The sequence below is a fragment of the Corvus brachyrhynchos genome, unplaced genomic scaffold (genome assembly GCF_000691975.1).
Source record: "Corvus brachyrhynchos isolate BGI_N302 unplaced genomic scaffold, ASM69197v1 scaffold3, whole genome shotgun sequence".
In the NCBI taxonomy this organism is placed as follows: Eukaryota; Metazoa; Chordata; class Aves; order Passeriformes; family Corvidae; genus Corvus; species Corvus brachyrhynchos.
The window spans coordinates 11375770-11403167 of NW_008237619.1; the positions used below are offsets into that span (position 1 = coordinate 11375770).

At 42.5% G+C, this 27398-nt stretch overlaps 1 protein-coding gene across 2 annotated transcripts in view; it reads right to left on the minus strand.

The window, feature by feature from the left end:
- Positions 1 to 8477: 8477 nt before the first annotated feature.
- TBX19 (T-box 19) overlaps positions 8478 to 27398 on the minus strand; it is a 28441-nt gene continuing 9520 nt past the window's right edge. The window contains exons 3-10 of one of the 2 annotated variants that reach the window (XM_008631906.2): positions 22471 to 22735; positions 20502 to 20636; positions 19663 to 19724; positions 18552 to 18613; positions 17731 to 17916; positions 16558 to 16690; positions 15587 to 15650; positions 8478 to 15505 (exon numbers count right to left, since the gene is read on the minus strand). In XM_008631906.2, coding sequence (XP_008630128.2) covers positions 15416 to 15505; positions 15587 to 15650; positions 16558 to 16690; positions 17731 to 17916; positions 18552 to 18613; positions 19663 to 19724; positions 20502 to 20636; positions 22471 to 22735 — 997 coding nt within the window. In that variant the 3' untranslated portion in view covers positions 8478 to 15415. Of the gene's footprint in view, positions 15651 to 16557; positions 16691 to 17730; positions 17917 to 18551; positions 18614 to 19662; positions 19725 to 20501; positions 20637 to 22470; positions 22736 to 27398 lie in introns of both variants that reach the window. The other variant, XM_017731960.1, reaches the window with a different exon arrangement.

The window sequence follows — 27398 nt, forward strand, 5'->3', positions numbered from 1 at the left end:
GCACCTCCAAAATGTATGTATTCTTCACTAATGGTCACAGAGGAGTTCCACAGGCTTACACTGCCCATGTTTGCAAAGAAGCACTACTATCTGTCACTTCTCAGACACCAAATCACTGTGAGGCTGTTGAGTTACTGCAGTTATTTCACACCATTGGCGGACAACCCTTTGCCTGAATCATCTATAACAGATAGGAACACTGCTTTACTATGGAAAATAAAAGATTAGTTTGAGCTTGAGGTGTGTATCATAAGGAGATACAGCAGGGATGTAAAATTCTTCAATTAAAATCTGCTGGTGCCAAAGTTCACAGAAGATCAACAGCTCATAAAACCAGAAAAAGATCCAATAGCATATAGCAGTTGCCATATCTGGAACTTCTGAAAGCCCTGTACCAAATCATCAGGCAAAATATGATCATTTAAGATACATTAATGTGACACTGCAGGTACAATACAAGAGTAAGTATCTTAAAACACCATCAAGAAGTCCAGAAGAAATCATCATGTTTTATATTAGCTAAACATATTTTGTGTGAGAAAGGATGAAGTAGCAGTGAGATGATAGGATATTCAAAGACTTCTTTTTAAATCCAGGCTCACAACCCGTGAAATCCAAAGCTACTGCCAAAAAATAAGAAGGTACTTCATATAAACAGAAGGATATATGATTTAATTGATTCTGAAAATAGGAGATATTTTAGAAAAAATAGACCTCTCAATCTTCAGAGCTACTATATGAATAAAAGTAACACACATCTTTTCATATATAAAGGGAAAAAAATGACCAAACAAACAAAAACACGTCCAGAAAAAAAGACAAAATAAACCTTTCTTCATCCCAGAAAGACTATTTAGGGACAGAGTTAGTGCATACACACCAGAAAATAAAACTGAATGTAAACACAATTAAATTAATCTCACTCAATTTGATTTGATAATGAAGACCAAAACACAAACAAACATACCGGCTATTTGAATAATGCATGCTGTTCTTCTACTCCAGAGAGAATATTAATACATATAAGATTAAAAACGTTATTTGTGGATGGCCTCTAAAAATAGAACAAGTTGTTTTCAAGAAGCAAAACTGGGAGAAGAAATGAAGATGCTTAGATTCTTAAGCAATGCTTCCATTTATTGTCTTTCACCATCACTGGATTTGTGCTAAAACCATCCCAAAGATTTTGACAACTTGGCCTCAGTGTGGACAATGCGACTGTAGATTCTCACCAGTATTTGGTTAGTGGTCATAGGCAAGGAAAGGAGGATTTTGAACACATCTGAAGTGTGCCAGTTTCTCATATCAGCCCTCAGACTTTTTGCTAAGACTGTGAATATGAAGACAAAGGAAAGCCTAGGGACTTATCCACTACTGCACTTGTATACCCACATTTTTTGTCTGGATCACTAAAGAGCCCAAACCCACTAAAAGCTGTGTTATCCCCTCACCAATCTTCAGAGCCATCCGGGCAAGGACTGAATGTTTTTGCTTAACACACCTCAACATTAAGTGGTTAATCCCATTTTGCAGCTCTCTGCCCGCACCACCACTCCCAGTCCAGGTTAATAATTTCAAATGTTAGCACTTAGTGAAAACCCAGCCCAGGGACAGTGATGATGCATTACCACAGCAACAGTTATTGATGAACTTGCACCCTCTTGGCTGCCAAGGGCCACTTTGAGAGCCTTTGCTCCCCTTCAGCCCACACAGTATGGGGACACATACAGCTGCCTCAGAAGCTGGTAAGCTAAATTGACATTAGCAGAATGAAAAAAAAAAACCAACCAGACCCCACTAACTTGAGAATTATTGTCTGCAAATGTGAGGATGAGTCTATTTCCACCAAGGACAGCATCTATGGACATAAACCAGAAGTGATGAAAGCAGTTAAGAGAATTTTCAAAAGTAACCAAGAGCTAAGCAAGTCTAAGGAGCTTTAATGCCCAAGCACAGTATATCACACACACAGACAGCTCATCTACATCAGATCTGCAATGCAGAATTGCACATGTATCAAATACCAAGGCAGTACTACCAACCACAACATTCTCCTTCTAACCAGCAAGGCCTTTGAGATGCACTAACCAGAAGCCTTTCCTGACATGTTTTTTTCTTTTAATAAGTCTTTGAGCAATCCAACACCAGGAAAGACAAGGAGGAAAGCAAATTCCCAGTGAAAACTCAGGGCATGAGGCAAGATCACAGCCCTCCCTCCTCTAAAAGATTCTGCAAGCTGGTCAGGAATATCAGAATATAGGTAGGAGGGCTTCCTGAAGGGTCTTTTTCTGTTTGGGGCAGATGGGGGGTTCCCTCTGCAGGCCAGAATGGACACATGATTTGTGGCTAGGAAAGGGCTGGTCACACTTGGGGATGATGCAGCTTCCCAGATCAGATATTGATAAGGGTCTCTTTGTGGATGGTAGGCTGTAAATTGCTTTAGGATGCTCTAAGATTAAATACCATAGTATATACATTATTCTAATTACTGGGTGTGGATTTACAGGACAGAAAACAGCCCCCTGTCCTGTCACAGGAATAACTTCTTTAAAAAAAAAAAAAAAAAACCTAACAACAAAACCCCCCCCAAAAAAAATCTTAGCAAAACCCAGCAGTCCTGCAGTCTATTAACAGACAAGTCATGCTACTCTACCTTTCTTTAATTTCTTGTGCCTCTACCCAGGACATTTGTATACCCCAGTGCATGCTATTTCTAGTGACAGCTTGGGAACAAGTCTAAAAAGTAGACTACATTATCCCACCATTAAAAGCTATCACTTTATAAAAACAAATTTCCTGGGATTGTATAAATTATTCCCTTGACTGCCGTGTCAAGACTTTTTTGCTGATGATTTTCTGTGTCAGTCTGTTAACTGTTTGATGTTAAGGTGAATCCTATCAGCATCCTTGGCCCAGCCTTAGGGTTCAGGCTGAAGGCTGTTTAAAAGGCAGAAGCAGATGCAGACTGAGGTCTATAAGCAGCTCTAAGTCACAGGGTGCAGGAGCTACCTCCAGGCCTACAGTAACAGACCTATAAAGCCCCACCTCTTAAATCCACCACTTAAATATGCATCATCCTCTCACAGGAAAGGAATAACTTCTAAAGTCTGTAACCCCACTTCCAGAAGCTACTCAGAATAACCACTGAGCAGACCTAGAGTGACCCATCAGAAATTGCCAGCAAACACTATGCTTGCCAAAAGACTAGAAAGCGAACTTGCAGGCTGACCCCTCTCATTTTACATTGCAAGAACCTGCAGTCATGCTTCACAGCCAACAATGGGTCTTCTAAATTTGCCCAACCTTTTTTAGATACACTTATTTCTCCAAATTCCACAAAAAAAAAGGAAAGAAAAATCAGTGAAAACAAGTTATGCACTACAGGAACTAGCAGGCTTAAAAAACTCCAAACAGAAAAAAAGCCCACACAAAGTTTTAGGGTATTTCCTCCAACTACATTTCAATAAATAGCAATAATCTTCCCTGTTCATCTTTAGCACATCATTTATAGCATTCCCCCATATCTTACCCCAATCCCTTCTCTTCCAGGGTGAAGAGTCAAACCAGTTATTCCACCTTTTTTTGTTGCTCTTCTACAAACTTTACAAACTTTTAAAGACAGTTATTAGAACTGGCTTCAGCATTCAAGAGGTGGGTTACACCACTGACTTATACAGCTGCAGAACATATGTTTGACTACCTTTCTCTACAATTCTTTAACTGCTGTGTGCTCACCAGACAGTCTATGAAATATCCACAATACCCCCAAGATCTTTCCTAAATGGTAGGAAGTTACAGCCCTTTTTAATCTATATCTATTCAGGCTGACTTTTTTTTTTTTTTCCCCTACCCAGAGGTACTTATAAATTTCACACACATCAGTTTCCTTATGTAATATCACCTGTAACAGATCCAGGTCAGTATGGACAGACACTTGTTCTCTAGGATCAAGGCCCAGTGCATTCAACACCTCAGCTAACAGAAAGCAGTGAAACTGATGTCATGTTTTAGCCTGGCTGGACAGTGGACAACCTGCTGAGCTCACATCTTATTCGTCCCATCTCACTTATTTCCTTTATATGGACAGTGGGATTTAGGAAATATTTGTCATGGGAATGCACTGCAGAGAGTTTGTACCACTTCACTCCTCCATTTAAAGTGCATGCAAGGAAAAATCCAATTTAAAAATAAATACCAAAATAATTTACACACCTCCCAACCCCAAAGTGCTCAGTGAGGGCCATTGGCTACACCCATTCTGTTCCATTGCACTCAAGCACACCTAAACTCTTAGAGGGAAAAGTATGATAGATGTCACAGAAGCCTCAATTTAAATCAAGTACTACAGCTCTGAAGTTCCCCACCCCCTAGTAGTAGTAAGCTGAAAGCATACACACAGATGCTTAAAACAGGAGCCTATCACAGCTTTCAGATTCACTGAACATCCCTGCAAAACTGTTTCTTCTTGCATCCTCCCAGCTCTATCACCAGGATCTTTCCGTCCCATGCGAGTCATTAAATAGCCATCTAACACCATCTGCTGGACTGGGGAGAAAAAAATCTATGCAGGCAACTCACTGCCAGGCAGACAGGGAAAAAAACACCACCGCAAACACTGAGGTGTCTGTGGCTCAGCTCAGAATTGGTCCTTCCCCCTCACCCACACCTTATTTTTCTTTCTTTCATCTTTCTGAAAGACATCTGGGCTCCTGGCACTAACAGGCAATCACAGACAAAAAGTCCTCTGCTCTGGAGGAGCAAATTTTACATTGCCATGCAATGATACTTCCTGATCACTGACCTGTGCACCAGCTTTACCCATTCCTGAGTAAAGAAAATAACACCAGGAAAAACCAATAAAAACATACAGCTATCCTGTAAACAAGGCTTCTGCAAAGTCAGGATAGAATTCTGCAGGAGTGTAGAAATGAGCTGGCTTTCTGCTGAAAACCTGGGACCTCAGCATGAGTCAGAAGCCGGGGATGCGGAGCTTATGCAGCGAGAGGAAGAAGCCATTACACATTCAGACATTATCTCAGACATCAGCCCTTGGTTTTTAACATCCTGTACAAAGGCCAAAGTACCAGTTCTCACTACCATGCAACCCTGTATGTTTCAAAGACTGGCAGGCATATTTTTAATATCCAGTTAGGCAGCTGCCACTGCTGTCAGATGCAAGATGATAGCTTTTAATTAGTTATTTAGGGCAGGACACTGCACCCCCCTTCTTTCTTCAGGTTAAATTGATTTCACACATCACCTGGTTCCTTACAACATAGGATGCAATGGTTAAGCTTTCGTGTCGCCAGCTGAAATTACATCAGGTATAAAGCACACTGTGGAGGTTGAGTTTCCTACTGCCCACTCCTTTTCTTCCCCCTCTGTTTTCCTACTTCCATACTGAAATTAGGGATGAATCACCTGCTCAACTGTTAGACATCAGATTTTATGTAAGGTCCTGATTAAGTCAGTCAGACATTGGGTGAAAGGACAAGGTCTCTATTGACTCCTGTTGCACATCTATTAAGTCAGTGCACGTGCTACCAGGATTTCACCCTTTGTAGCTAGCAATGTATCTGCTCTTTCATTCAAGGTTTTTCTCTGCTCCAGCTTTTTTGGAGGCACCAATAATTTAGCAAAACCTCACAGCAGCAAGCAGGCTGGTTCAGATAATACTGTAAAAGCTGCATAGGTTCCCCTCAGCAGCTAGGGTAAATAAAAGTCATGCCTCATGCATCAGTGCTGCCCAAAATGGAAGCTTACCTTCTGTGAGAGAGGCAAACATGATCATAGGGTGAATCTGAAGTATTTCCAGAAAAAAAAAGGGGAGTTTTTGTGGCACTATACAAGACACCACTTAGAATGCCTCTGAAATACTGCAGAGGGCTCTGCTCACCAAGTTCAGGATGGATGAATTTCAACTGAGTCAGCACAGAAAAGAGCACTAGGATGAACACAGCAATAGAAAAACAAAGTAATTCAGAAGGGGGCGAAATAAAGCTAATCCTTTTCTTGGTTGGGCAGCAAAATTAATGCTGGGATTGCAGTTACAAAACACTTTTAATCTGATCTGACAACAGCTGCCCATCAGAAAGGAGTCCCACTTGCCCCAGTCCCACGGTGCCCCGGGCATTTAAGCGAGGGAGATCACAAGTCCACAGAGCTCACTCTGCTTCTGCAGCATGGAGAGGCTGGACAAAGGGAGCAGCAGGAACGTGCAGCGGAGGGAAAAGCAAGTATCTCCTCCTTCAGCAGAAGAAAGACCAAATGAGACAATGTAAAACTGTCTTCAGAAGGCAATTTGTGCTGCCAATCACAGCAGTTAAAAAAAAAACCAGCCAAAAACCCAAAACCACATAAAAAATAAAAGAAGAAATTAATAATTTCCTCAAAAGGACAGCACCAGTCCAAAAACTAATAATTATAAATTAGCCATAAACACATTTAAACCAGAAATAAGCTTTCTAAATGTCAGCCTTTTCTCCATCACCTACTGGGCCTTAAGCCTCAATTAATATTCCAAGAAATCTCAATTAGTTTATAAAATGAATGTTTTCCTTCCAATGGCAGGGGAATAGATCATGCTCATGGAGCTCCCTGACCATTCTACATTCCTAGGCTGATGGTCTATTTATATCAACCTTTCTAACAGAGAAATTATTGAACACATTTAAAGGCTCCAGAAACTAGATTTCTTGCTATAAGCAGTATAAAAAGCAAAAGAAAACAAACAAAAAAAATCTCAAGGTGACTCAAATCAAAGATTTGAGCAAACCTTGACAAAACGTTTTATTGCAAGCTGACAGAATAGATAAAAAGCAACATGTCCCTTTTGGACACTAGACTTCTCAGGGCAAAATTAGTTCAATTGACCAGCATATGTTATAGAAACGGATTTTTTTGCCTGGGTATTTATTTGGGTAGAGAGGAGCTTCTATAGGAGGAGACAGTGAGGACCTGAGGACATTCAAACACATCAGAGAGAGAGCATGTCCAGTTTCCTGTCTGCCAGCTACTGTTAGAGGAAGGGTTACACATACAGATTATCCATAGGCACACATGCACACAGTTTGTCCTAGGGCTACAATTGATTGGCCTGGAGACTTTAGAGTTTCCAAGGAAAAATGCTCAGCTAGTGAACCCTTTCCACTGCACAGTGGAATTTCACAGTAGCTGAAAGCTTGCCTGAGAACAACTTGGTTCTCTGCTCCCCACACCCCAGTCAGCTCGGCCCTTCTGCCAAGTTACACAATCGCCTCAAAGGGAGCAGGGCTTCACACTTGCACTTACCTTGGTCAAACTGCCACATTTCTGCTCTTAACAATGCCTTACTCCTCTGGACAAGAGGCAGAGTCTGCACTAACTAACAAATAGAAGAACGTAGCACATTCAGAGGCACAGAATCCAAAGAGCAAAGTCATAACTGTCTGCAGTGGTGTATATATAAACAAAAGAAAGGCAGACTTTTTTCAAAAGCTTTTTGGTTTGATTTGGATTTTTTGGTGTTGGTTTATTTTTTTATGGTGGTTGGTTTTGGTGGTTGGTTTTTTTCTTCCAAACCAAGGATTAGCTCTATAGAAAATGACTTTATTTAATAATTTTTAAGCTGTTTTCACTGACTTTGCTGGAAGAAAGAAGAAACTTCATGGATAAATACTTGAAGATGTGTATATACATGTCAGTTTTTCTTTCAAGTTATGGCTTCTATGTAGTTTCTAAAACAGTTCTTCCAAAAACTCTTAAAATCCATGGATTTTTTTGTCCTTCCTAATTAGGGTGTGTAGTTATTTGAAAAAATAACCAACTCTTTAGAAGTACAATCCTACTTTATTCTTACCAGATCATAAAGTTCTGGCAGAACTAACATTTGTTTATGTATTTCTTGCCCCAAAAGAATGATCTGGAAGACTCTATATTCCAAATAGACAGAGAGTATAAGACAGATCTAGAAAGAAATTGTGTCAAAGATCTCCATTTAAGGAGTTCAGTACACTTAAAATAAGTTTCTCTTGTTTAGTTTTTTAAGCCATAACAATTCTGAATTCCAAATTGAGAGTCAGTTTAAGCTATAATAGTACCATTCAACCCCCCCTTCTGAACATTTTAAGCAACTTTGACCTCTCCAAAACAGTTAAATTGTATCAATTAAAACAGACCTTTTCCAAAGAGAAAATTTTTATTTTGGCAAAACCAGCACTTCATAGTAATAGCACCAACATATATTGGCCATGAAAATTCTTCACCTCTTTACATACACACCCAATTTGCCACATTATCAATAATGCAAGTTTAAGACACTGCAATTATTTATCATTACATTTGTGGCTTAAAGTCCTACTGTTTCCCCTAAAAACATCAAGAAAACAAAGAAGAAATACATGGAGAGACAGTTCATTTTCAGAAGGCAGACAGTTCAAACAAGTAGAGACAACACAGAGATGCTAAAGAGGTTTATATCTCTTTCTCCTGTGCTGCTCTGGAGACCTGGCTCTGAGAGCACCAACACTCCACAGGTGCCACCATGTAAGTAAGGAACAACCTCTTTACCAAGCAAAGTATAGAGCTGAACAATAAAATCGTACTTTCCCAGGATGGCCCTCTCTTGGGCCTTTTAGCAGCATCTACAACAGAAGCCTTCAGCCAACACCTCATGACCGGGGACATTTTAAGTGTGTCACCCTTCTGCAGGTTCAAGTGTCATACCCATAACAGAGACAAAGCCACATGCATTTGAAACTGGTCAGGACATGATCAAGACTGCCCTGTTGAAGTCCTCAATCACCAGCAGAGTGAGACACAAATTAAACTGCTACAAACCTGTTGAGAAGCAGAAGATGGGAAGGCAAGGGCTGCCCCAGTGCAGGCAGGACTCTCAGCAGCAGGGCACAAACCCACCACGGCTGAACCCAGCAGGTGGGGCAGGACTGAAATGGAAAGCACATTGTACCAACAGCCCAGCAGGCATCAGGTCCAAGAAAGTCAAGCAACAACTAAAGAAAAAAGTGAGAATGCATACTCCTTAAAACATCCCAACTAGGACCTAATGCCCTCGGGCTGAGCTTAAATAAGCTCCAGGAGTGTGGGTGGAGGCTCCAGGTGAGGCTGGTCAGGACAACTAAGGCTTATTAGTGAATCCAGGGGACTGACAACACAGGGTATTTTTGTGTTTTAAATTAGGTGCTTTGTAAATGTCTCATCACCAGAAGTTACAGTTTTGTATTTTGTATTTTACCACATCCTCTCTGAAAAGCAATCTAATAGTAAAATCCAGTAAGTACAGGCTACAGCAGCCAGCAAGCACACTGTGCCTGTGGAATTTGACTCTCCACTCCTTTTCTAGGAGTGATATGCCAGCTACAGCCACAGAGATTACAGCGACCTGGGGACATGAACTCCAGACCTGACCATCCTCGTGGTGTTTGGTACTCTTGCTGATGACACCCTGTGCAATCCACAAAGCCCACAGTCTGTCCTGGTCCAGGGCTGCATCTGACCTCAGTCTGAGGTTTGGCACAGAAGTAAAGGTGAGGTGAACTACATGGAACCTAGAATGACAGAAGACAGTTTTACCTCTGTTTCACTGCAAATGTACAGCCTGGCAAACAGATTTCTAAAACATTTTCTGGGGCACCATCCACCACAGCAGATTACTTGGACACATTGCTTCCTTCTTGGAGTCATGTCTTTGGAACAGCAACAATGTCTTGTTCAGAGCTCATCTCAGAAATTTGAGAGTATTAAGACCACAGTGCTACTGATTCTGCCTCTGCTGGTCATACACATACAAACATTCAAGGATATGTAATTTTTACATGTAAGATTACACCAAAAGGCCCCAGCAGGACAAGGCCTCATTTTGCCAGTGTCGTACGTATGTGCAGTAAGAGGAACTCCTACCTCACAGACCTTTCACTACAGAGGTTGAGAGGAAGGCAAAATGCCCAGTTTTCAGATAAGAAATGGAAATGTTTGATGCAACACTGCCCCTGAGACAATAAAAAGATGCTCAGGCACCTGACCTATGAGGCTGTAAGTCACTTATACAAGTCCTACAGAGACTCTATGAAAACTATAGGGTTTCAGTCCAGATAATTCACATCCTCCGCTAGTTCCATTAATTCTTCATTTTAAAACTGACCCTATCGTTCAACTCACCATAAACATCACTGATAATTTATGTTCTGATAACTTCTTAAAATGAGACCATTTCAAGCTGCATAGCAAGCATTAGCATCTCTGTGGTAAGCAGTGTTATTTATTGTTGCTGTAGGCCTACCAGCCTATGTCACACAATACCTACAACAATTAGGTAGAACCATTATGTATTTTTGTACCAGTGTGTTAAATTTAGAATGTTTATTTTTAACCTACATACTTGTATAACCAGTATATATGGCTAAAATACAAAAAGGGTTCAATATTAGCAGTTGTTACCATGCTCACTTTAAGAGCAAACAGAAATGCAGAACCCAAGTGAGCTGCGCAGAGGATCTGCCTAAGGATGAGAACCCAGAACCAGCTTCACGCTAAAACTACACACGAGCGCTGAACCAAGCCCCCAGTGTGGCAGACAAACAGCAGCAGTTAAGCTTAAACTGGTGGGGCCATGATCATCTGTGTTGATGGGCACCCCTGGCTGGCTCATGAGAAACATCTGGGCTGGTATGGGAGAATTCAGGAAGGTGGCGTTTATCTGCTCTCTGGTTTTCTGCCTATCTGGAAGCATAGGGAAGTTCCCTTAAAACTCCACAGTCACAGAAGAGAACACCTGAAGCTGCATGTTAAGCCCTTCCCTTGGCCTGAGTGAGGTGCATGGGCTGGAGCAGCCCATCTCCCAAAGAGACCCAGTGAAACACAGGTGTTATGAATAAGCAAGGAGGGTTGGCTTTCGTAGGACCAAGCAGTTGAGGGTTTGAATGTTTGCAGTGGGTGGGAGGCTGAGGTTTGTTGTTAGTTTGGAACAATGTTTGATTGGGGATATGTTATAGGAGATGCTGTTGGGGTTTGTTGTGTGGGGTTCTGGAGGGGGGTGGCATCAGGCTCATTCTTGGTATTAGCATTAGGGGTGGAATAATTGAGAATGATTGACAGGAACAAGTGGAATCTCCTAGAAAAAGGGATAAACCAAGGGTCTTAATTGGACAAGAAGAACAACCAATCATTTGATGCACTGGCATCACCCCATTTGGATGGACCAATTGCCAAGACAACAAGCCAATATCCTCCAATCAACACATCTCTAGAGGGAGGACTCTTGGGGAAAGGGGTGGTACTCCGGGGAGGGTATAAAAAGGAATACCCTGGGAATTTTGGGGTTTCTGACTGCTTTGCTTGATGGTGGTCAGGCAGTTAGTGTGGCCCTTTCGTCAGCGGATTTGGCTAACTTGTCATGGAGACCCTGATTATTCCCATTCAATAAACTTGTCAACTTAAAGAATTGGCTGCTGCTCTCCTCACAGGAGAGGTGACTTTTTGGGATGAGGCCCCGTGGGCTGCTGAGCACCCCCACCACAGCACCCAGAGACCGGCAGGCATCAGCCTTCCATTCGGGCTTACAAAGGGAGCTGTCTGGGGGACTGTGGGCTCTGAAGGAAGAGTTGCTCCACACTTCCTTGGGCATAGCCAGAGGTGATTTCTTGCCTTCCTGGGAGACCCATGGCCCAGTGCCAGGAAAATAAACCACGAGGGAAAAGCCTGGGATAAAAGGCACCTGCCTCAGGCCGGCAGGAGAGGCAGGCAGGCGGCACGGGAGAGGATGGGAACGCTGAGGAGAAGCCCCGATCCAGGGGTTGCTGGAGCGCCCGGGAAGGATTTAAGGGCAGGCTCCCAGCCACCCTGCCCAGCTCCCGGGACAGGGACGCTGAGGCCCTGTGACAGCTGCAGACCATGAGGCAGGACCTGCGGCATCGGAGGCAACCAGGTTGCCCTAACGTTGCAGGGTTTTTTACCTCGTAGCTCTTTTGCTTTCATTAGCCACTTCCCTCCACTTCTTTTTTAATAACCTTAATGAAGTGTTGCACAAACCACCCCTCAGCCTCTCATTTAGTAGCTGAGTACAGTGCTAAAACCCTGCAGAAACTGAAAATAAAGGATTCCTCCCTCTAATAACATGGAGATTTGCACGGAGCTGTGTTCCCAAGCCCTGGCCCCTTGGCTGTCCCAGGGAGAGGCCTGAGGGGTACCAGCCACGCAGCCAACATTGCTTCTGGCAGGACAAAAACCTACCATGAAGGCTCCATGATCAAATTAGGTTAAAAATGACAAACTATCAATAATACCAGGTAGTACATCTACCCTGGAGACCTCAGAAGAGCTATTCCAGTCTTTTAGTGCATTTCTTTTCCGCAAAGTCAGGAAGTGATTTTGTCAAAGCATATAAAAACTGGGGAGAGGGCTCTGTGCTTTTCATGCTGCCGTTTCAGTTACTGTTTACAACAACCAATGAAATACTCATTCAGAAGTTATCATTGTATGGTGTTTAACGGCAAGCAGAAACCTGCTGAGAAAGAAGTACACTATCGGTGCAAACCCAAATCCACAGTAATGGTTTATTAGGAGGAGAACCGTTTTCATCACAGTTAAGGGAATCTGCCACCCACAGGAGAACAGTGCAGACAGCATCCCAGCCTTTTACTGTGCTGTAGGGAAGTCCATGGTGGTGGGAAAGGAGATCTGTGAAGTTGGAACAGCAGTTTTTCTTGTGAACAGTTAGCAAAAGCTTTCTCCAGTGCTTCCACTGCTTAGGAGTAACCTGTCCAAACCAGATAGGAGTTCCCAAACCATTTACCAAGTTCCAGAATCATAGAACAGAATCACAGATCTCAAGCTGAAAGGAACCCATAAGGATCGAGTCAAACTCCCTGTTCCTTGCAGGACTCCCCAACGCAAAACCCAAGATCAGCCCACTCCCTGCTGTCCTCAAGCCTAGGGCTTTGGGCTACAAATAGCAGCTTGTACTGAGATGGGGCCAAGAGTAGTGAGCAAACCAAGGGTAATTTTATCTTTCTGTGTCATTTCTCAGGCTTGGGCTAAATCAGATTGTCTGCAATGACAAAGACTTAGCTCAGTTCTGAGGTCTCAGAACTTTTCCCTTCCTGTGACATGAATCATGGCTGCTTTTACAGTGAAAAGAAAGAAAAATTACTTTGCCCGTTCACTTTGATCATTTTCTAATTCTTTCAATCCTATGGGACTATCAGGAAAGCTAATTAGATGTTCCCCTACATTGTTTATTTGTGTAATAAAAATGCAGTTTGTGTAACACCTTATAATCACTCTTGTATTACTGTAATGCAGTATATGGGATAAGAAATTATCCAACTCATTAACCATGGAGGAAGCATTGCGAGTCCTGGACAGAGAAGTTACCACCTGCCTGCTTTTTAGCATCTTGTGTAGACTCTGTGTGTGGTGTGTCTGTGGGGAGCTGAACAGCCAGAAGAGGGTAGCATAAGTTAGTTAATAAACCTCATCTGTAAAGCAGAGTTATTTTTGAGAGAAACACCTACCTACATTTCTTGCTGCAAGGTAGGGAAACATAACATTGAGAAACTCATCACCAAGCTTTTGTCAGAACGTGGGAAGGCAGATTTACAGTCAGGACTGACAAGGATTAGACTGATAGCAGGATGGAGAACTTTTTGCACTCTATTAACTCTTGTTTGACCAATGCCTCTAGTAATAAAAATGCACATCTGAAGCAACATGATTACTTGATCTTAGGGGATTGCAGCACAACTCAGCAAAACTAACAGTGTTAATGAGTACATTCTGGCACATGATCTTGCCTGCAGCAAATCTGAAAAGCCAGATGGGGAAGGCATGGAAATGCTTAACACTAAGAGCAACTTAAGGGCATGGTTCAGGGCCAGGTAATAGAATACCAAACAGAAGCTTGCTAAGTTCACCAGACACATGCACATTTGACAGCCTGAATCGAGGTCTCTTGCTGCTGCCTCTAATGTCTACCCAAAAGAAAATATTGCTCCCAGGGTCTATATGCAATAAATGAGTATTCACAAAGGGATTGTTGCTGTATCTAGCAGAAGCAGAGACACCAGCTCACAGGAGCTTTGGAGAATCCCCTTCTATGCTGAGGATTGTCCCCTATTAAAGCACATGACTCTAAACAGACCTGAATTGCTGCTGGGCATTTCATTATACAAGGACATATCTACATGAGTTAGATTGCAATTTTTTCTTTATAGAAATCAAACAGCAGCACTCTTCTCTGAGAATTTGATAGGGCTTGCCTGAGGAGATACATGAAAGGACAAGGAAGACTGGGGGATGGCTGTTGTTATTTGCATCACAGTAGTGGTTAGAAATCCCAAACAGAATGAGGCCTCCACTGTGCTAAATGCTGTACACTCACACAGGATGGGAAAAGCTGTAGCCTGAAAAAGGAAGCTGAAGGAGACAAAGTGAGAGGGGAAACAGGTGTGAAGACATGAAATACAATGCCCAGGAGCATACACCCATTAACTGGACAAAGAATCAAAAATTCCTGTTCTGTCAACTTGCTTCTGACAGAGCTGCTTTAAATAGCTCAGAGTTTGTTAGGTGAGAAAGACTGGGTGTGTGTTTACACCTTGGAAAGGCACTGAGGAGATAATACACCACGTATTCATATTTTATTTGTACTGTATATCTGAAGCAAAGTGGAAATGCAAGCTGAATATTTTTTCTATAATTCTTTTCTCTCCACCCTTTCAAAAATAGCACATATTGGAAACACTGGAACTTTCAAAGACTGTAACATCAGACTCTAAATGCTAAACTAGCTGCCCTTCACCCTGCTGCTACAGTGCAGCCAGTTTTGCAGCTTGAGTATGCCCACTATCCCCGTGGCACACACACAGCAAACAGCAGCTGGAGAAGGGAAGGGGACAGAGAATGCTGTATGCAGGTGGCATTAGGATGGCAGACTAATTCATCTCCTGAGGGGTTTACTTTCAGGAATTGTGAAAACCTTTATGTAAGAGATTCAGAAGCCTTTAAAGCAGTGCTGTCCCTTCAAATGACCAGTTGCAAACTTGCTCACAATTTTCCCTGGACTTGGCTGTTAGTTACAGAAAGAGCTTCTAGAATGACATGCAAATATCCAGCTGCCATGTCTACTTCACTCAGTCCCATGTCTCTGACCATTTTTAATGTGATATAGAAGCAAAGCTAACTAAAATGATTCTTTCTGGACATCATCCTGAATGATGCATAATGGTTACAGTAATAAGCTGTTTCCTATAATATTTCCAGCCTTTGCATTTTGGTTTAACTGGCACACAACAGGTACATTATGGGAAGTGATGAAATCCTTTTCCTGCATACTTTGTGCCCTGCACTGCACTCCTCAGGGATCATTTGCTGTTTGTGTCCATCTTGTTTGGGTGAGCTTCCCTCGGGAGCTGCCTGTCCATTAGAAGGAGTGTGAGGATGTCCACGCGGAGTCGGACAATCTGGCAAGAGCGCCTTCCCCTTGTGCTTCCGTGCTGCCAGACACCATTCCCTGCAGAGGGATTTGCACTGATGATGCAGCAGGTAAGGGAACATTACCCCTTAAAAACATGCTTGGAGGGCTGCTGTTCACCTCACTTGCTGGGTTGACAACATTTACAGCACTGTTGCTCACTGTCCACAGGCAAGGGTAGTGGCTGGAAAAAAAGCAGCACAGATTGAGTGACTTGTTTCAAAGCATTTAGCCCTGCCAGAATTTAGCATTTGGCCCATAAGACTTGCCACAGGAAATATAATTTCATTATCTGTTCAAAGGCAGCTATTCAAATCAAGTCACCAAACCAGATCAGCCTTGAAGATCTTAAGTGAAAATTCACCAGCAACCATCACACCTGGTGACCTCGGAGGGAGGCATGGAGAGAAATGTACAAGTATATGGAGGTTTCAAAATTTAAGGATCTTTTTATGTACCTCTGTGACTTCTCTTCTTCCCATTTCAGGAAATGAGTTGAAAGAGTTTCTAGAGAGGGAGGTTGCAAAGTCTCATGTATACCTATATGTTTATACCTATATGTCTATACCTAGCTGCTATGGTATAAACACTGAGAAGAAAACCTGCTCAGACCAGATAACAGTGCATTTGAAATTGCAGCTCATTTTCCTGGCACAGAAGTTAGAGAAGAAGTTATTGCATTCATTTGGGGAAAAGAAGGGAAAATATTTGATAATTAATTGATTCTCTAGGTCTAAATTCCATCTACTCCTAGAATAGGATCCTCATTTCATGCAGGATAATAGTGAGAAATATATGGAGAAAAGTAATTTGGTTTTAAAATGCTCACAGATTGTAGAGACCAGAGTTGTTTGTGGGTGTTCCAAGATCCTGGTTTTCAGCAGTGCTGGCATAAAAATGAAGCTCCCATCGATTTAAGAGCAGAAGACAATTAGCTTGTCAGAAAGATCTGCCCAGGAATCTTGAATTGGGCACTTAGGACACATTTCAAATCCTAGAGACTGATTCAAGTTTGGGACAAAGGACAAATCACCAAGGCAGTCCTACAAGCTTCAGTATGCCTCATACCAGCAGTTTTCCTGTAACCTTACCTGGGTCCAGGGCTGGCACCTCCCTTTGTATGTGGCACTGAGAGCAAGTTAGCGTGTGGAGAGGATGGCAAAGTCCAGCTGTCATGTCCTGAGAATACCTGAAGATTACTGCTGGAGCTCTCCAGCAAATTAACTTTGGGGAGGAAAAAAAAAGCAATAAACAAATCCTCAGTGACTACTGCAGACATTGCCTTAAGACAACAGAACACGGGCAGGCTTAAGGCAGCAATCTGATCATGAGGTCCCCAACCACAGGTAAAAGGACAAAACTCCCAAGCATGGTGAAAGGACAAAATTCCCGTGTTCATTAAGAGAGTAGCAAGGTGCCATTGCAATTCCAGGTGTGACTTATGAGAAGGTACAACATGACAGATATAAGAGTATGCATTTTTGCAAGTCTGATTAAAAGTTTTTAATTACTAATTGACATATATCAGGCAATGTTTTGATATAGATTTCCTTATAACTTGAGCTAAAATATTTAATAAAATTTTATAAATATTGCCCCATTCCTGGAAATTTTCAAGGCCAGACTGGATGGGGCTCTGGGCAATCTGGTCTAGTGGAAGATGTCTCTGCCCATGGCATGGGTGTTGGAACAACATTATCTTTAAGGTCCCTTTCAAACCAAACCATTCTATGATAAATACTTCCATTAAACAGGAATTCTTACTAAATTGTAATTAGCAAGCAGATTACTTTATCCTTATTCTTCTTTCTGACCAACTTCTTCTGATCAAAGTAGAATCTGTTTCTGGGACTCTGCACCCAGATCTAGGAAGTGAAATGGACTTTAAAGATTTTCTGGCAATACCAAAATGCCTTTGTCTCACATCAGCTTCTACCATATTCTTGAGAGCTGCTTTGACTTGAGAGCTCAACTGCATAATGGCAGGACATTGAAAGAAGACCTGCAATGCTCTTTTTGTTTAACTGGAAGCTGTAGCTAAAGCAAGATCATACACTCTGGTTTATCAGTAACAGTGCACCCAGCTCTTGGTACCTCTTTGTTTTGCTGCCTCAGTCACGCTGGGTGCATGAAGGGCTCTGTGCAGGTGGTTACAGAGACTCACCATGCCCTTTCCTAGCCTCAGCTCCTGCTTGCCCCAGTGTTTGTGCTAACCTAAGGAAGGGGCAGGCAGGCAGAGCAGCAAAGCAGTGCTCCAGGAGTACCTGTAGGGGAGTGATTCCTCTGCATGTAGGAGGGTGGGTATGGAGCAGCCCGATGGCCTCGCAGGGCTGAGTATCTCTCGCAGCTGTGCGGAGCGTGCGGAGCGGGCAGAGGCAAAGGTCCACTGTACTGGTAATTCGAGCTTCCCGAGGCACACATTGGGTCTGGGTTGGAAATCAACCAGCCACCTTCGAGGTAAAAGAGAGAACAAAGCTATTACTGTTGCTGCGTTAAAATGCTACAATACAATTAAGAAATAACCAGCCTCCTTGCAGAATCAGCTGTGCCTCCGAAATACCAAGCAGATTACAAGATACTGGTTTGTGAAACAACTGACAAAAAAATAGCAACCCTCCACCTGCCTCCCAACCCACCAACCCTAAAAACAAGACCTGAAAGCAACCAGAAAATGTCACAAACATTAAAGAACAAATGAAAGAATAACTATCAATAAAGCAAATGCTCCCCCTAATTTTTTTACCTGTTTACCTATGTAAGGTAATTTTATAGGTGACAAAAATATTCACAATTTTTTAAAAAAGGGGTAAAAAAGCCCTAAAAATGTCATATATCATCTTGATTCTAGATTCCTTTTAATATTGAAAATCTGGATTGTAAGGAAGATGATGCCTCTGCAGGACCTCTCACATTACTTCATACTGTGAAGTCTCTTCAATCTCCTTATGTTTTTTAAAGCGACCCTCTCTATGAGCACAGTTCAGGACTCAGTAAGTGATCAGTATGAACCAGTTAAGCAAGGTCCAGGTTCCCAACACCCATCATATCTCACAAAACTTGCAGCTGACATGAATAAAAACCTTACAGTGAGAGTATGTCATATGTTGACCTTCAGAGACTGTTTCTGGAGCATCCTTAGAATGGTTTCTGAAAAGCAAAATACTTTGTAGTTAGTGTTCTCATTGAGAAATTACAAAAGTCATAACCAGAACTACTCAGTAAAAAATTGGAGAAGTGAATAAAAAAGGAGGGAAATCCCTCTTCTTTAACCATGTGCCAGGCAGCAGTAGACCCTCCTACATTCTGCCATAAAGGAAGCAGGAGCTTATGTTTGATGACATAAACAAAAATGTTCCTAAGTTTGTGCCATATTTGGGAGCTGAACCTGGAATTCTAAATCTACCAGTCGGCACCATTCTTGCTTGCAGGCAAGCTGAAGGCAGCACTCCCCCTTCCCCAGCTGGAAACCCTGATACCGAGACACAGCAGATTCTTAAGTGGTGAGAGGAACGAAACGAAATACAGATTCCCCTGCAGGTACATGGGACACTTCACATGTCAGAAGACAAAGCAGGTCCAAACAAAATTTATTAGAAATTATGGGCTGGAATACATTGTTTGCATGCCACTCTACATTAACATGGGTGATGCAAGTAAAATTTCGAAGGACAAACTACAATTAGTTTCTGATGGGAGCATCTCTGACGTCTTACCTTTACTAAACACATCATATATTATCACACAGGCTTAATAACATCAGTGTAGTTACACTACAGTTACACTGCAATTTCACTTCAGCTATGCTTTTTGACACCTGCAGTTAACATGTTTTCTCCCTGGATTCACTGGAGTGCAAGTACGATGTCGTGAACACATGCAGGGTATAATACTACTGGGGAAGTTCAGATCATCTCATTTCAGGTTTTCTGTGTAGACAGAGATAAGTGCTAGGATCTCCAAGACCATATTCACCCACTTGAGCACCTACTGTAATAATTATATAGTCTCCCCACTAATGTCATTGGAGTGACTCTGGATTTAAGACAGCAGAAAGAAGCTTCAGTTATGTAATTTATCTTTTTATCTTTCATATGGTGATGTCACAGTTTTAACCATATCAGCAGCAAAAAGCTACTGGATCCAAAAAAAAAAAAAAAAAACCAAAACAAAACAAAACAAAAAACCAAAAAACTCACCTTTCAGTGTTCCCCAGGAAGGCTTTGGCAAAGGGATTATACTTGATTTTGAGAGCTGTTATCTTGAGTTTACAGAAAACAAGGCATGTTAGTGAAGGCAATTTGAAACAGAAACTTGACAAAACATCTTCCAGAGCAATCTGAGTGGAACTGCCTGGGTTAGCCTAAAATATATCCCCACACATGAGGTTTTCCAGGGCTGGGTAGGAGACAGCTTTGCTGTGTACTGATCAGTACCACTGGCAAAACACCAGTTGGGGCAGCCTGGCATGAGCTGGTCTGGCAAATCTGGTGGAATGATGGACCCTTTCAAGAGAGTTTAAACACTGAATTCCTGTCAAGTACAAATAAAATCTGCAGCAACATTAGCTAAGGGATGTGGCACAGGAGTTAGCAATTCTTACAATCCAAAGCATCCCTTAAGTGCAGAAATTTTCCCACGGAGTACTGTGTTGTTCTGCAGTTGTATGTGTTACAGGGAACAAGGAGAGACGGGGTTATCATTATAACTACCAGTTATTGCTGGAGGAAGATATTGGGCTTGACTGTAGGGCTGTTTGGCGCTTTTTTTCCAGTAAAGGATTGGGATGCCAGGACAGATGGACCAGTCTAGAACAGCTGTGCCAGGATATTAAGCTAAACCTGGCTTAGTACTGGAACCAGACACTAGGTTCGTCAGTGTTCTACTGCAGAGAAATGACAGAGTATTAGACTGGATGGAATATCACACTGCATGGGACTGGTGGGGAAACAAGAAACAGGCACGCTGGTCTTGTAGTTAATCAGCTTCTAACAGATCTCATCAGTGGTGACCAGAGCACAGTGTGGCACTCTCCTACCTCTTCATTCTGATAGGCAGTCACAGCTATGAACTGGGTCTCAGGGAAGGAGCAGTTCATCACCATCCGGTGAGGGCCTCCCACACGAACTATGTGTACCTGGGGCTCATATTTATGCAGGGAGTTCAACATTATCTGCAGGAAACAAAACAGAGAGACAGCCCCCAGTGCCACTCTGGTACCTCACAGCCACCCTTTGGCTCTGTGACAGAGCAGGTGTCGCTGCTGAATCTCCCCAGCCAGCAGTTACTGAAGCAGGAGGGCTGGTCTCTTCCTCCCTTGCAATAACCACATGGCTGAACAGAATGAGACTTCACTGGACTGTATTTAAGGCTTTGGATGCAGCAGCATCAGTGAGTATTTGTGTTAGCAGCTATGGCCCTCAAACCACTGGACTTCCACGGCACTAGGGGCTGCTGAAACAGCTCAGAGGCCCTCCCTGTCCTGCTTCTGCTGTTTGGAATATTCAGAGTCACCCACAGAAAAGGTGCCAGGAAGAAGATAAGGCAGTCACCCAGTCATCTCTCTGGGTAAGATGAAGTGTATCTAATCAAGCCTTGGCAGAGCATCTAACCTGGCACTAAAAGCTGTGAATAGCATTGATCCAGGAAGTCTATTAGGTTGTTTAATTGTCTCTAGTGCAAGAAGAAGATTCTTTTTTAAAATTTGTACTTTGCAAAGTGATGTATACCTACCTACATATATATATATATGTAAAAGAAAGAACACAGCTATTAGCATAATTACTTTCTAATACCATCACAGAAGGGGCAGCTGCAGCACAGTGGGGACATGCTTTACTTTAACACTGTGGTCAAGATTCAACAGAAAACAAGAGGAGCTTCAGTTATTTGTTATTTAGTGACTTTGGTTTGGGTTCTGTTTCTCATATGGCTTTTCCTTCCCTGCTTTCTACTATTTTCCTCTCCATCATATATATATATATATACAGTGTTCCCCTGTTCATTTCTCCAGGGACTCTTTGACCCTCCAAGTTTCCTGTAGCTTCTTTCCCCCCTCTGCATATTTTCCTGAGACTTTTGACTTTTCTGAGGTCCTGGATACAAGACAAGCATTTGCAAATTCAGATCCTGTTCTACACTCTACAATGATTCTTGTGTGCTGGTTCCATGTAAGGCTTAGGAAAAGCCAGATCATCTTCCTGTTCTCCAATCTGTAAAACCTGAGATAATTTCCTACCTCATTAGAGTATTAAGCTTACAGAGGTACCTCACAAACCTAATGGAAATAACAGATTGACAACATATAACATTTACATGAAAGAAGCTGATTCTGGGCTTACAAGTATCATCCACTGTAGGAGTTTTGTACAAAACAAACAGGCGAACAAAAGGTCTTGTGCAACATTCTGCCTTTAGATGCATCATCAAAAATAAAATATGAAACAAAATTAATTTTCCTGTTTTCATTTTTAAGGGGTTCAAAGAGAAAGTCACTTATTTCTGGTACATGTGGTTTCTTTCCAAAGGACAAAGCTGATTCAATAGAATATTGATAATTATCATGATGCAAAAGCAGACATAGTAATTATTTCATTTAGGAGCAGCCTTTTATTCTGCCATCTGACTCCTGCCAACATTCCACTTACACCACACAACATTGGGGAACACAACAAAAACCTAATACCCGTGACCATTTTTCCCCCCTTTCTCTGAAGTCCTATGTAAAAATCCCCAGCACACAAGACCAACTCTGAAAAGACCCCTGATGATTAAGTAAACCACAGCACTCTGTCTCTCTTAACATCAAGAAGTCCATTAAAATCTGAAAGTGCCAATTAAGGCCTGTTTATCCCTGTTTACATTTGGCCTCCAGAGAATAATTGGCATCTGTGGGTGAAGAGGCCTTTAAGGGCTTCTATAATTACATAAATGCACCCTTGATATTTCTTGATTGGTAGGTGCTTGCAATTGAAGCCAAGAGGTGGTGTGGAAGCATCAGGCCATACCTGCCCACTCCCATTGAGCTTGTTGGTAAGTTTGACTTTGCTGAAGGAAATGGCAGCTTTCATCCAATGGGCCCCAAAGTTGGGAGAGTCTGGGTGGATGTAGACACAGCTGTGGTTCGGTGGCTCTGGTTTCCCAGCTGGCACCCATTCTCCATTGACGTACTTCCAGCGGTGGCCATCAGTCGGAGCGAAGTCCAACAGGAAGGAGTACATGGCGTTTGGATCCAAGCCTGACACGCTGATCTTCAAAACAGGGAACATCCGCCTGGCCAAGGAAACAAGAAAGGGGACACCACTGGAAACTGGTCTGGAAAGATTCTCCTCAGTGTTTGTTTCCAGATGCTCACTGACTATTTCAGTATAAAAAAACATCCTCCCTTCCTTCCATCCACTCTTGCCATCAGACCTTGCAGTTGGCAGTTCCTCCAGTAATTTGGTCCCGTACATCCATATTCCCTGACCTCACCAGCTTGACAATGTTCTTTTGCTTTTAGTTCCATCTTACATGCAAGCTCTAAACTTCTATCCAGCCTTCCACCATCTCATGTGTTTAAAACTGAAACCCTGCCTTTGTTAATTTTGGGAAACTGCTCCTTTTGTGCCTAGAGGTCTAATGCCAGCTTTTCTCAATCCCCTTTTACTATTATTTTTTTTTTTCTTTCGTAAAGGAGATTTGCAGGAGCTCACAGTTTGATTTTCAGTGGTTTTCTGTGTGTCCCAGTGCTTGTGATCGATGCCACACAGCTCTGAATTGGCACCTCAGTGCCTGAAAGTCTGCAGCAACAGAGCTAGTAGGGCTCTAACAGATTTGTGGACAGCAGAACAGAGGGGTCTCCCAGAAAAGGTATCCTATTCATTAAGTTTCGTAGCTTTTCAAGGAATACATGCAATTGCTGTTACATATCACCTCTTACATTCTTCTTCCATGAGTAACAGGCCTCCCTGCCCCAGACACCCTCATACTGACCTCTCCTGGCCGCTGCCGTTTCTCCATGCCACATTCTTATGGACTGGCCAATGAATCTTCAAGCTCCTTTTCTCTATGGGTACAGAGAGGGTACACCAAGCCACCAGAGAAATGGCCTGAGGTCCGTGGCCATGGGGCTAAGGTAAGGTAGCTCTCTAGGCTTAGTAGCTGTACAAGACTTCCAAAATACATAAGAAGGGAGCTGAAACTCTAGGCTGTCTCAAAGGACACTGGAAGTCTCTGCCCCTGCAGTCATACTCTCTAGTGACACCCAAATGCAAGTTGCTAACAATTAGTCTCCCATGACATCCCACTCACCTTTCTGGAGACCTCTATAACAGTTTTTGCTGTATGCATTCAGCACCTTCTGCTGACAGGAAAAGACAGAATTTGAGAAATTTGAGATTTTTGATCTAATATTAATACTTGGTGATACAGGGTCAGTGCAGCATTGAGGAAAACACCATAGAATTTGGTTTGGGTTGGAAGGGACCTTAAAGATCATCTTGTCCCAATCCCTGGATTGGTGTCCCCAACACTTTCCACTACACCAGGTTGCTCTAAGCCCCATTTAATCTGGCCTTGAACACATCCAGGGATGAGGCATCTACAACTTCTCTGGGCAGTGCCTCACCACCCCTTGTATCACTCCATGCCCTTGTAAAAAGTTCCTCTCCAGCTCTCTTGTAGCCCCCTTTAGGTACTGGGAGGCTGCTATAAGGTCAGTCTCCTCTCCAGGCTGAACGGCTGCAACTATCTCAGCTTTTCCTACAGACTTGCTCCAAGGGGTTGATGTCCTTCCTGTGCTGGAGAATGCAGCACTCCAGGTGGGTCTCACCAGAGCGGAGCAGAGGGTGAGAATCCCCTCACTCCCCTGCTGGCCACTCTGCTTTGGATGCAGCCCAGGATGCATTTGGCTTTCTGGGCTGCCAGTGCACGTTGCTGGCTCATGTTGTGCTTCTTGTCCACCAACACTCCTGAGTCCTTGTTCTCAGGGCTGCTCTGAACCCGTTCTCCACCCAGCCTGTATTTTAAGTTCACTTTATGAGGTTTGCACAGGCCCTGCTCTGAAGCCTGTCCAGATCCCTCTAGATGACATCCCTGCCCTCCACTTGTCAACCAGAACACAGCTGGGGGTTGCTGGCAAACTTCCTAAGGGTGTGAAGGGTGTGCCCCTGTCACCAACAAAGGCATTGAAAAGCTCTAGTCCCAGTACTGACCCCTGAGGAACAGCACTCCTCCCTGGTCTCCAAGGTACTGTGAACCATGATGTTTCTAATTAAATAGATGCTTAGTCAAGGATTTATATGCTGCACATGTCTTTCTGATCAGGATGCACCAGCTACCAAACTGGGATGTGATAAAAAGTATGGATGCATTGCTCTTTCCAATGCTTACATCTCCCCCAGTCGATGTTCAAAGTAACACATTTAGATACATAGCTGAAATTGAATTAGAGGGGAAAATTAATCCACATGAAAATTTAATTTCACTAGATTTCTCAGAGCTGTTTGTGTTACACGCAGATTGTTAATTCCTCTGCCCACAATACAGGCAAGCTGCTCTGCCTTTCTATTTGAGAGACTCAAGTTTATCCCCAAAGGACCCAAAGACCAATTCCAGAAGAGAATGCAGTCACCATCAATTTTAACCTCCTGTAGCACTAAGATTAGAGCACTTCCCTGTGTTACCCGGCTTCAATCCCAGTTAATCTCTGCCTCGCTTGGACCAGCATGTTTTGACTGTACAGACTCTAATGATGGAAAGCTCACCACCTAACTTGTTCTGCTGATTAAGTGGCTTTACTGTTAAAATCTGACTTTTAGCATGGCAAATTGTGATTTCTCCAAATTTGTTTGTCAGAACGTTTGTGTCAATGATCAGGTAGGTGTACACGTGACCTCTACTGCTGCAATAGCTGAGCACTTCAGCCTCTTCAATTTATTTAGAGCAAATCTGCTACAATTACTCCACAGTACAGACCTTGAGTGGGAAGATGTTTGATATCAAACTTGAACGTGCAGTAACCAGTTAAGTTGCTTTAGCGTTTAAGCCTGGAAAGGGCTTCTTTGCCCCACTCATGGCTGCCTGCACTGATCCCCTATGGATTCTCCCCATACACAGAGAGGAACAGTGGCACCTTCCTGTCTCCAGGCAATAACAGGGATTGCGAAGTCTCAGGATAGTGCCTAGCTAATATGGTATAAACACTGAGAGAGAAAACCTACTCAGTCAGATAACAGTACATTTGATATTGAAGTGTCAATTGAATACAATAAGTCTGAGTAAAATAGGAGATGGTTTCCACCGTATCAGCTGCACCCATTGGGACGTATTTTGTGATACAGCACGTGATTTAATTTTAATGATGTCTATCCTGTTCAGAATATATCTATCTCCCCCAGGCATATTGCTAGGCCAGGTGATTATCATAATGAAGTATGATACAGCCACAGAGACATATCTATATATTAACACTGAAGGTGGTTCATCAAACTGTGACATTTTGGGACCCTCGGTACCAATTAGAGATGACTCAGAGCAGATAGAATTGTGCATGCTAGAATTTGACACTTGAGGATCACTAATCAATTACACTTTCATTCTCTGGGATGCTACTGTATCAGGTTTCTGTTTAATTTCTGAGCTTTGCCAATAATGTGTCTGTCCACACCAACTGTTTTCGTTTTCACACACAAAAGTTCAGGCTGGCTCTTCTCTTTCATTGTAGAACACAGTTTTCAAAGCATTCATCTACCCTTCAGCAAGAATGATCTGGTTGTACTTATTTAGCAGAAGCAGAATAAGATCAATATTTTTTCTACTGAGAATCTCTCTGGAGACAGGCACTGAAGAATCCTGAACCTGAGAAAAACTCAGCAGTCATAGGAAATGGTCTCAAGTTGGTCTCCTTTTGAATAGCATAGAGTTGTTCAGAGTGCTTTGCTGCAGGCCACCGTCTGTGTTTTCTCTGTTTTAGTGTGCTGATGTGTTTTTTGATGAAAGATACTTTCAGAAATGCAGAGATCCTTTTTCATAATCTCCGATGCTACAGTAACTATGTTAAAAGGATTAATGCAAATGGCTGTGTGACATACTTCTGCAATTTTTTATTTAGAGATTGCTGTTTGATCATAAAGAACTTATTTCTGTCCCCACTGACATTTCTGGAGATGTCATTGGCTATAAGAAAAGTAGAATCAGGCTGATAAGGAGTGTATAAGCTAAAATTAAAAAATCAGGCAGCTTACACAATGAAATAAGGAGTACCCGGGCACATTCACATAATGAAAGATTCCCTTATCAACACTATAAAAAGATTTTATCTACACACTCACCCTGACATTTCAGAAAGAACTAGTATCACCATGAAATCATGATTTTCATTAGCTGCAAGGAAAGAAACTGAAAAAAACCTGTTGGTATGGTGTGATTCTTTGTACCAATTTAATTAACTAGAGGCAAACCCATCTTACCTCACTTTTAGTCACTTATGCGGCTAAGGAGCCAGTTTAAGCTACTGTACACCAAGTGAAAGTCCACTTAGAAGTCTGCTGTAGCCTAACAGCAGTTTTGAAAGCAATTTAAATGAAGCAGAAGGAGCTTCTCGATATAAAGAGAATCTCGGCAGCAGATTTCTATCAGTATAGGTTATTAGGAGCAATCAGAATGGCAACAGGTACTGTTACACCAAGAGCTGGGTACTTTGGGAAGGTAACTGTTTTCTCCACAGAATCACCTTGCTGAGCCAAAAGAGACTATATTTTTCCTTTTTACTGCTTTCACCTATGTCCCTTATCAAGCTGCAGTCAGCAGTAATTTCATCCACAAATTCTGTTAAATCAAAGTCTGCAAAATTAATGAAAGTCACATCACATGAGTAAATCTTTATCTCCATCTCTTAATTCCTGTCTCCTGGGTGGGTCTCCTGAGAGGTTTCGCAGAAAAAATGTGTGCATGT